The sequence below is a fragment of the Dipodomys ordii genome, unplaced genomic scaffold (assembly GCF_000151885.1).
Source record: "Dipodomys ordii isolate 6190 unplaced genomic scaffold, Dord_2.0 Scaffold176, whole genome shotgun sequence".
Classification (NCBI taxonomy): Eukaryota; Metazoa; Chordata; class Mammalia; order Rodentia; family Heteromyidae; genus Dipodomys; species Dipodomys ordii.
In genome coordinates, this window is record NW_012267392.1 from 474,571 (window position 1) to 485,845 (window position 11,275).

Below are 11,275 nucleotides of genomic sequence, written 5' to 3' on the forward strand. Positions count from 1 at the left end.
TCTCAAAGACTCATTGTCTTAGAAGTCAAGGACCATTAATTGCAATCTTTCTAGAAGAATCTATTCCGGAGACTTGGAAGACAGCTGAAGGAAGGAGAAAAGAACAGATTTTGGAGTCAGTGGAGCTAGGTGGAAAGTCAGCTGTCCCTGGCCCTTGGGGTAAGTGACTTACTTCACAAAGTCTCTAAATCTCACCCCTTTGCAGCTAACCTGGGGCGGTGTGGAAGGCACAGCACACACTAGATGACTCAGAAAACACTTGGCCCTGGAGGCTGGTGGCTCATGCCCATAATTCTATCTACTCAAGAGGCTGAGATCTGAGGATCTTGTCCAAGCCAGCCCGGGCAGGAAGGTTGTGAGACTCTCCATTAAAAGTACCAAAATAAAGGGCTCAGTGGTAGAGCACTTGCCTTGCAAGCATGAGGCCCTGGGTTTGATTCCTTAGCACCACATAAGCAAAAAGAAAAAAGCCGGAAGTGGTGCTATGGCTCAAGTGGTAGAGTGCTAGCCTTGAGCTGAAGAGCTAAGGGACAGCGCCCAGGCCCAGAGTTCAGGCCCCACTACTGGACCCAAAAATAAATAAATAAACAAAAGTACCAAAATAAAAACAAAAAAAATAAAAAAGCCAGAAGTGGAGCTGTGGTTCAAGTAGTAGAGTGCTAGCCTTAAGCAAAAGCAGCTCAGGGACAGAGCCCAGGGTGTGTGTGCATGTGCGCACGGCACGTGTGCACACACACACACACACACACACACACACACACAGCATGCTCGCAGGACAGACACACACACACACCCTAGCTACTCAGGAGTCTGAGGATCCCAACTGAAAGCCTCCATGACACTTTTATCTACAGTTAACCACCATAAAAGGCAGGAAGCGGAGGTATGGCTCAAGTGGTAGAGTATCCGCTTTGAGAAAAAGAAAAAGAAGTTAAGGGACAAGGCCTAGGCCCTGCGCACAAGCCTCAGTACTGCCATTAAAATAAATAAAAAGAGATGAAATTAAAAAGAACACACTTCATCTGGAAAATTCCAGGCTAGGAACTGTCCAAGAAACACCTGAGCCGGCGAGTCACAGACAACAGCAGCCATGGGGTCAGTGTAGTGAGAGAGGGCCCCTCCTACCTCCCTGTTCCTCCAGGGGAAGGGACCTGGAGGAGAAGGCTGGGGGCAGGCCGGTGACTCTGGATGCAGGCAGGGACTCACTAGGCTAGAAAGTTCTGGCATCACCAAGGCAAAGCTGATGCTTGGTGATGCTGGACATGGAGCCTACCCCAGTCCCTCCCTCCTCCCCTTGACACCTCATGGTGGCCCCAGGACACTGTGCTCAGCCTGCCAGGGGGACAGAGGCCCAGGGAGCGCCGGCGTATGCCCAGAGGCTGGTGGCATGGTCAAGGACTTAAGTCTCGACTCCAAGGCCATCCATGCTACTGCCATCCTGCACCTTCCACGCGGGCCCAAGGAGTTGACAGGCCACATGCCCTCAAGAGCACCATGGCACCTCCGGGCGCTCTCTCCCTCCACCTGACTTTCACGGGAAAACAAGGAAGTAGAACCACCTCATAGGGCCGATGTCTCCTCACTCCTCATCGAGGGGTTCTGTGCCTTCAGAGGTGGGCGATGCGCCCGGGGCCCGAGTGAAGACTTCCACCACGGCTCTGGAGGAACCCGGGCGCTTAAGGCTGGGACGGGGCATCACGCCCCAGAGTATTCTGGGTGGCCATGCTGAGCCAGGCACAGAGGATTCAGGAGACAGACAATGGGGGTGCGGAGGAGCCCCAGGGACGCTGGGGCAATAGCGGAGGAGAATATTCCAGCTTCGGACCAACCGCCTCGCTGTCCGGCTGAAAGCCATCTAAATCGCGGGCGAGAGCACCTGCAGGGTGCAGGGCCCTGTGGGGGAGGAGGGAGGGCTTGAGCTGGGGTGAGTGAGAACAGACACCGAGGTCCCACACTGTGCTCTGCACCTGCACAGTGCCACATGACAGAGGCCACTGTGACATCACTGGTGACCGGCCTGCTGAAGTCACAAAAGACTGGGCTTAGCCAGGTGCTGCTGGCTCACACCTGTAATCCAGGACTTAGCCAGGTAGGGTGGCTCACACCTATATTCCTAACTACTTAGGAGGCTGAGATCTGAGGATCTCAGCCTGGGCAGGAGACTCTTATCTCCAAGAAACTACCAAAAAGCCAGAAACAGATTTGTGGTTCAACACCCACCTTGAGGGGAAAAAAAGAAAAAACAACAGAGGGACAATTCCCAGGGCTTGAGTTCAAGACCCAAGACCCAGTACTGGGGCGGGGGGCGGGGGGCGCAGTAACAGGAGTGGGAGACAGGAGATGGCCCAGGGTAGGTGACTTTTTATACAGCCCCAGTGTGCCACTGAGTTCTCAGGGCCATGGCAGCTGGTACACACCTGGAGATTTGTTGTGAGGGCCAGCAGCACGCAGCCCCCACTACTCTCTACCCGGTCCTCAATCTGAGCAGACCTGAGGGACAGGCACAGCCCACCTCCCAGGGGAACTTAGACAAAGACAGGCCCCTCGGTATGATGCATCCTCAGAGAGGAACCTGGCTGACTAAAGCCACAAAAGAGAAGCTGGTCGGCACCTGACCTCTGACCCCACCCAAACTGGCTGTGATGGGGGAAGCCCAGGCTTTGATGTCATGTTTTCTGAGCAAAGGGTCCATGCTGCTTAAAGGGAGCTGCACTAGCCTGAAATAAACATGGTGGCTGGGAGGAGGGGGATGGTGGAGGGCAGGCAGGGTGGGTGAGCATCCCAGCTCACAGTAGCCCCTGGTGGACGAGTCTGCCCCTCAGTTTCCTCATCTCTAATGAAAACATTAATAGAATGTTTTGTTTTTGTCGGTCATGGGGCTTGAACTCTGGGCCTGGGTGCTGTCCCTGAGCTCTTCAGCTCAAGGTGAGTGATCTATGACTTGAGCGCCACTTCCAGTTTTCTGGTGGTTAATTGGAGATAAGAGTCTCATGGACTGCTCCTGCCTGGGCTGGCTTTGAATTGTGATCCTCAGATCTCATCCTCCTGAGTAGCTAGGATTACAGGCGTGACCACCAGCGCCCCCGGCTAATAGAATATATTTTTAAAAAAACAAAAACAAAAGCAACTCTACATACCCACATATAAAGAGAGTGCTTGGCCCATCATGCTGGATGGATTGTAAATGCAATCAGGTCAACAAAGCAACCATGACTGAGCTTGGAGGATTGTGGCTCACAGCTAGTCCAGACAGGAAAGTCCATGAGACTTTTATCTTCCATAAACCACCAGAAAGCCAGAAGTGGAGCTGAAGCTCCAGTGGTAGAGCACCAGCCTCGAGCAAACAAAGCTAAGGGATGGTGCCCAGGCGCTGAGTTTGAACACCAGTGCCAGCCTACATACTTGTCCAAAGCATGATCATAACGTGAGCTCCTTCACCACGCACTAGGTGGGGAGGAAGAGGTCCCTTGCTCACTCTTTGGGGAAAACTATTTCCATGGTATCTGTTGGAAGAAGCTACCAATAATTCCTTAATGTTACAGCCACAGTGTCAGCTGGGGCCTACAAGGGCTTTGTATAAAGAGGAAGATATCCACTGGCACAGTCCTGGAGATTCACAAGGCCATGAGTGTGAGGGAGGGGAGGCGAGTCTAATGCACAACTGTCATAGTATTACCTACATTGATCTCCCCCCCCCCCTTTATAAACAAAGATTACAACATTCAGAGAAACAGGCAAGTCTGGCTCATGCTCAAGGGGAAAAAAGCAACCAACCAGGAGACCAGGAGACAGTGGCTCACGTCTATAATCCTTGCTACTTGGGAGGCTGAGATCTGAGGCAGTTCAAACCAGCCCAAGAAAGTCTGAGAGATTCTTAGCTACAATTAACCACCAAAAACTAGAAAGTAGAGAGGTGGTTCCAAGTAGTAGAGGATAAGCTTTGAGCAAAAAAGCCAAGTAAGATCATCATCAGGCCCTGAGTTCAAGCCTACTACCAGCACCAGAAAAATAAAAAGTGATCAACAGGAATTGTCCTTGACCCTCCTGTTAGACTTACTAAACAAAGACTTCAAATGAGCTACTATATGCTCAAGAACTCAAGGAAATGATGTGGGAAGAAGTGAAGGTAACACTGGTAGCCCACACCTATAATCCTAGCCATCCAGGAGACTGAGAGGCAGAGGAGCAAAGAGCAAAAGCCAGCCCAAGCAGAAACACCTACTAGACTCCCTCTCTAGAGAGCCAGAAAAATGACTGGAGGCATGGCTCAAGTGGTAGAGCACCCACCAGCTGAGAGCATAAAAGCTGGGCAAGAGAGATTCTGAATTGAAGCCATAATACCAGTACAATATAACAATAATAATAATAATTGAAGGCAAAGATGACAATAGTATCTCACCAATGGCAGAATATAGAGAGGGAAACTTTTAAAAGAGGAGGAGGAGGAGATAGGAGGAGGAGGAGGAGAGAGGAGGAGGAAGGAGGGAGAAGGAGGAGGAGGGAAGAGGGTGGAGGAGGGAGGAGGAGGAAGAGGAAGAACCAAATAAAAATTCTGGAATTGAAGATACAGTAACTACAATGATTAATTCCACTATAGGAGCTCAACAGTGGATTTGAGCTGGCAAAAGGTAAAAACTATCAGTAAACATAAAATTAGGTTAGTTGAGGATATTGTCTGAGGAGAAAAAATATGAAGAGAAATTAGACCCCAGAAGCCGTTACAACACCATCAGATCGCCCCATAAAAACAAAGGGAAAAAGCAGCAGAAATGACAAGTCCCCAAATTTAAAAAATTATTTAAAGAGAACATCCCCAAACTTGTGGGAACATATGCACCCAAGAATTTCAGTGACTTTCAAGAAGGATAAACTCAGAGATTTACACTTGGGACACATCACAGGCCAGCTGTTCAAAGCCAAAGAATTCTGAGAGAGGGAAAAGAAAATGATCTTCCACATACAGAATTCTCAATGAAAAAAACAGCTGAGCTAGTGCCATGGCTCACTCCTGTAATACTGTGTTCAAGCCCCTGGACCACCAAAAAAAAAAAAAAAATTGAAGAAAGAAAAAAAGCAACTAGTCTTCTACTATCAGATGACTTCAATGAAAAGAAACAGCCTTTAAAAGACAAACTATTAACACAAACGAGAAACAGAAAACGTAGAGTTTGGATTCATAACTGACATATTCCTCCCAATGTACTGTACCAAGGGCTCACTGGCAAAGTCTACCAAGCATTCGAAGTCACTGGGCACAGTGACTCACACCTGTAATCCTAGCTACTCAGGAGGTGGAGTTCTGAGGATTGTGGTTCAAAGCCAGCCCAGGCAGGGAAATCCATGAGACTCTTATCTCAAGTTACCCACCAAAAGGCCAGAAGTGGAGCTGTGGCTCAGTGGTAGAGCCTTAACCTTGAACAAAAAAGCTCAGGGATGGCACCCAGGTCCTGATTTCAGACCCTAGTATTGGCACAAAAACAAAAGTAATATCAATTGTTACTAAACTATTCAAAAAATAGAAAAGGAGGAACAGTTCTCAATTCCTATTATGTAGCCAACAGTCCTCTGATAATAAATACAAAGTTAACTGCAAGAAAACAACAGACCTATAGCATTCCATATAAATACAGATGTACTAGCAAAATAGGGTTCAAGACAGTAAAAGGACAAATGAAACATGGTCCATTCACACTATGGAATACCATTCTGCCATAAAAGAATACAGTTGCTGGGTGTGGTGACAAACACACCTGTTTCCAGCTACTTGGGAGAAAGGAGGTTTGTGGTTCGAGAACAGATTGGGTAAAAATTAGGTCCTATCTGGTGTGGTGGCACATGCTTGTGGTCCTGGTTATTCTGGAGGCAGAGACAGGAGGATATCAGTCCAAGGCTGGACAAGAAATAGCATAAGACCCTCTCAGGTAAATAGATTAAAAGCAAAAGGACTAGATATGTGGTTCAAGTAGTAAAAAACCAATCTAGTAAGTAGAAGACAACTCAATCCAGTACTGCCTAACACATACATACATACATAAACACATAAGGTAACAACATACTAGTGAACCATGAAAATACTATGCTAAGTGAAAGAATTGATCACAACAGGCCATACGCCAGGGGAAAGAGGCTGCAGAAGTTGCCTGGAGCGGCAGGATGGTGCAGGTGTGTAAGGGAGAGTCCTCAGAAATGGGAAGTGAAGGGCTGGGAAGGTGGCTCAGTGGTAGAGCGCTTGTCTTGCATGCCTGAGGCCCTGGGTTCGATTCCTCAGCACCGCATAAACAAAAAAGAAAAAAGCTGGAAGTGGCACTGTGGCTCAAGTGGTAGAGTGCCTTGAGCTGAAGAGCTGAGGGACAGCACCCGGGCCCAGAGTTCAGGCCCCACAACCAGACCCCCCCCCAAAAAAAAAGAAATGGGAAGTGACTAGGACACTGAGATTGGAGGGTCTCCATGTAAAACCATCCTGGGCAGAGAAACCTAAGAGCTTCTTTATCTCCAGTGAAGCAGCAAAATGCTGGAAGTGGAGGTATAGCTCAAATGGTAGAGCACTGGCCTTGAGCCAAAAGGCTAAAGTATTGGGACCAAAAAAAAAGAAAAGGAAGTGACTGCTAAGGGGCATGAGCATTCTTTCTTTTTGGGGTAATGAAAATGTTTGAAGTTAGTTTGTGGTATCGCTTATGTAATTCTGTGAATATACTAAAAATGGTTGCATTCCATGTTCTAAATGGGCAAATTCTGTGGTCTGTGAACTACAGCTGTTCCAGAGTACAGTGATAAAAGAGTCAGGAGCCCGGGACTCACACCTGTAATCCTAGCTATTCAGGAGGCTGAGATCTGAGGATCATAGTTCAAAGCCAGTCTCTCCAGGTAATAAAGTTCATGAGACTCTTATGTCTAATTAACCAGCAAAAAGCCAAAAGTGGAGCTTGGTGCAAGTGGCCTTGAACAAAAAGGATCAGGGACAGTGCCCAGGTCCTAAGTTCAAGCCCCAGGATGGTCACATATGCAAGGCGTGTGCGCGCGCGCACACCCGAGCACACACGCACGCACGCGCGCACACACACGCACGCACACACACACACACACTTCAATGATGGTGTTGGGCAGCAGAGGCATTCAAAAGCTACAAATCCAGGCAGGACTTGTTTTAGCTCTAGAGTCAGGCATAGTTAGTGGGGAAAAGGGGAGTGTTTTTTGGGGGGTGAATGTTCCCTCTTTTGGTCCAAGGATTCCTGGTCAAGGGTCCCTGGTGGGTACAAGAACCCCCAGACTAACAAGGTGAGCAAGCACACCTTCTAGCATTTCTGTCCGTTTCTCTGAGAGTTCAGAGCTCTGAAGCAGTCTGGAGGATTTTAGTCCTAATAGCCAACGTCCGGGACCTTCCTAGGTCCTAGGTCAGCCTTCCTAGGACTGGTTCTTCTTGGGGTCCTAACAGCCTAAACCTGAAGGCCAACAGAGCTGACCGTAGGCTGATCAAACCCACCAGGCCCTTGCAGCCCTCTGGGGATGCTGCTCCCTGGGCTTGGGTCTGGCCTCGCCCAGATGTTGAACTCAGCAATCCAAGATGGTCCCCAACTGGGAACCTCCAGCCAGAGTCTCCCCAAATGATCATCTGAGGGCCAAACCAGCCCAGGACCTTCGAGATCACCCAGGTCTGCCTGTTTCCTTCTTTTTAGATGGAGAGGAAACTGAGGCTCCAGCAGAGCTAAGACTGTCACTGGCTTTCTGAGAGCCCTTGCGGGGGTGGAGGGGCTTACTGAAGGAGGGGAGTGCAGGGCTCCCATTTTGAGGAAGCCACAGGGCTGCTGCCCATCACACAAATGGGGAAGAGGTAAGGGAGGAAGACAATTCTCAGAAACAGAGAGAGGCGTGTGCAAAGCCAAGGGCAGAAGGGGTGGCTTCCATCCCCCACACTGCAAGGCTAAGCCTCCCCCATCATTTCCAGCCTTCCCAGCCTCACCTCAACACTTCAGCTCTCCTTTGCCTGGAAGTCAGACACCCGAGCTGCCCACCTCCCACGCCCACCCCGTCTCCATCAGCCCTGTCCAGCAGTGAGTACACACAGCATCTGCTGCCCCTGCTTTGCCTGAGCAGTTAGCTAACTAGGATAGGGCCCCGACTGTTATGTATGCACTGTGACGGGTTATGTTCAAGGAAAAATACACACTGCGGCGGGGCGGAGGGTGGGGGGCAGGAGAGCGCAGAGAAGCCTCTGATGCCCTGAAGGTGCCCCCTGCCCTAACCTTTGTGTTAATCCTTAATCCTCAGTAAAATAGTAAGTGAAGCCAGGCACAGCTGGCTCACTGCTAGGAGGCTGAGAGATCTGTGGATCACTGGCATTTAGAATGCCAGTCCAGAACTGGAGCTGTGGCTCAAGTGGTAGAGCACCAGCCTTGAGTGGAAAAAGTGAAGGGACAGCATCTAGGCCCTGAGTTCACACACCAGTATCCACACACACACACACACACACACACACACACACACACACACACACACACACACACACACACAGGTTCTGACTTAGCTAGACTGATGAGCGCTGCTCAAGCACTGGGCCAGGCCATCAGCAAGGCACTGCTCTTAATGCAATGAGTGGGCAAAGCCGGGGAAAGGGCAAGACCCTGCAGGGGACAAAACCCTAGGGCCAAGTCCTCCCCACCCCCAACACAGGAGCAGCAGCAGTTGAGGAAGTGGGTGTCCTCCCATCTCAGCCCAGGGCACCTCTTGGAGCTGGATGCCGTTCTCTTTTCTCCACTGGGCTGGCCCTCATCCTATGTGACCTTTCTCACACATCCTGGTCTGGACTTTCCCCTCAGCCTAAAAGTCACATCTGCTACCTGGAGTTCTCAGACTCCAAGGAGTTAGGGGCAGACCCTGCGCCTTAAACAGCCATTTTTTCCCCCAGTACCTGGCACAAGCCTGGCCTGGAGTGGCGGTGTGGCAGACAACAATGAAGTGTATAGACAGAAGTCTGAACGGCAGCTGCTCGTCAGCAATGGCGAAAGGCTCTGTGAGAGATGGAACCTTCTCCAGAAGGGAACACAAAGGCCATCTGGGAGTTCAGAGCCAGGGGCCCCCGGGGTCACACCTGTAATCCCAGCTACTCACTCCAAAAGGTGGTGATCTTCATCAAGGGCCCTTTCACACATGGACAGATGCTAAAACATTCTGTTGTGAATGCTTTGATTCAGACACATGTGAGCCAGTGGCTCACATCTTTCCTTCTAGCTAGTCAGAAGGCTAAGATCTGAAGATCTCAGTTCAAAGCCAGCCTGGACAGAAAAGTCTTTGGAATTCTCCAGTTAACCACCGAGACACCAGAAGTCATCCAGTGCCAGTGGCTCACACCTATATTCCTAGCTACTCAGGAGGCTGAAGTCTGAGGATTGTGGTTCAAAGTCAACCGAGGCAGGCAAAGTTTGTGAGACTCCAATTACTCACTAAGAAAGCTATGTCTCCAGTGGCAGGGTGAAAACACTCAAGGACAGGGCCTAGGCCCTGAGTTCAAGCCCAAGACTGATATACACACAAAAAAGAGAAACCAAACATCCTTGGCTTGAGCCATGGACTCCTGTCCCAGCCTCCCGGGAGTCTCTCCTCCCTCTGCCAGCAGCTGGCTGGCCCCTGGACTACAGTGTGTCCTTTTCACCCTGGACCTGACCAGCTCTGCTCACTTCTATGGCTACAGATCCTTGTGAGGTCCTAACACTTGGGGTGGGCAAGAGGGTGAAAGGCTGCTGGGATATAGATGACAGGCTGGGCCTGCTCCTCATCCAGGTAAGTGCAGCCCAGCCTTCAAAGTTAAACTAATAGCAAGAAAGGCTCTTCTGGGGTGCTTACTAACTAAGCACACGCCAAGGCTTAACCAAGACTTTTCACTTCCACCCTTGTCCCTGAGACACAAGCTCACCCCTGGCCTTGTTTACTGAAGTGAGGGTCAGGAAGCACTGAAGCTCTCACCCAGCCCCCACTACCAGTGCAGTCCTTCCCGCACTGGACTCTGCCCTGTCCTCAGGGAGCATCAGAAAGCCCTGGAACCCCACTGTTGCCCTGGCTACCTGGCCTCAGCCCCTCCCTCCTCACATGTAGCCCCAGAGCATTTGAAAACCAAATCTAGCCAGGGGCCAAGTCCTTGAAAGTCTAGCTACTCAGGAAGCTGAGATCTAAGGATGAGGGTTCAAAGCCAGACTCAGCAGGAAAGCCCATGAAACTGCTAGGTCCAATTAATGAGCAAAATGCCAGAAAGTAAAGCTGTGACTCAAGTGGTAGAGCACCAGCCCTGAATAAAATAAAAAAATAAAAAAGGGGGGGCTGGGAATGTGGCTTAGTGATAGAGTGCTTGCCTAACATGCATGAAGCCCTGGATTTGATTCCTCAGTACTACATACACAGAAAAAGCTGGAAGTGGCGCTGTGGCTCAAGTGGTAGAGTGCTAGTCTTGAGCCAAAGAAGCTCAGGGACAGTGCCCAGGCTCTGAGTTCAAGCCCCAGAACCAGCACTGAGAAAACTGTTGCCATGGAAAAGCGAAAACCAAGCAACTCTTCATTTGGTTCTGGCGTCCGAGACACCATCACAAACACTATCCTGGCCTGTGCAGTTAGGTCTTTTATATTTCATCGTTATATATGACATAAGCCACCTCAAATCATTAGTACAAAGTTGGACACCTGTGGCATCTTTATCGCCTTTACTAAGTCCTAGCTGCTAGCCATGTTTGTGTCTCTTCTTTACAGTCTGTAAAGAGAACAGAACCTGGGGCTCCCACTTAATGGAGATTGCCTTGACCTGAGGGCTCCCAGGCTGGGCTGGTCATAAGTGTTGCTTGGGGCACTCCTGAAACACACGGCTTCCAGGCTCCTCTCCAGAGGCCATGGAGCAGCTGAGCACCTCTGCAGGCCAGCCTGGGGTCAGGCAAGTCCTGCGTGGGATAAAGGCAAAACCACACGAATGGCTCACACCTGTAATCCCAGCTACTCTGGCTCTGCAAGATCCAAGTTCCAAGCCTCTCCAGGCAGAAAAGTCCCGGAGACTACACTCTCCAATTAACCCAGCAACAGGCTGTAGGGGAGGAAGGGAGGGCGCCAATGGTGGAGGCCCAGCTGTGAGTGATCCAGAACGCTCAGCCAGAGCGCAAGGCCCCGAGTTCAAGCCCAGGTGGCAGCAGGCACAAACAACACCAGGATACTTTAAATAAAAGGAGGCGCCGCTGTGTTTTCGGCGAGGCGAGGGTTAAGCTGCGCGGCGGGGCCGCTCGGGAGGAGGCCGGGGCCCGTCCCGG

The 11,275-nt window shown here is 50.3% G+C and overlaps 1 protein-coding gene across 1 annotated transcript in view; it reads right to left on the minus strand.

The window, feature by feature from the left end:
* LOC105998886 (rho GTPase-activating protein 22-like) overlaps positions 1-11,275 on the minus strand; it is a 121,018-nt gene continuing 109,743 nt past the window's right edge. The window contains exon 4 of the mRNA XM_013033720.1: positions 1-84. Within this exon, the coding sequence (XP_012889174.1) occupies positions 26-84 (59 nt within the window). The 3' untranslated portion in view covers positions 1-25. The remainder of the gene's footprint in view (positions 85-11,275) is intronic.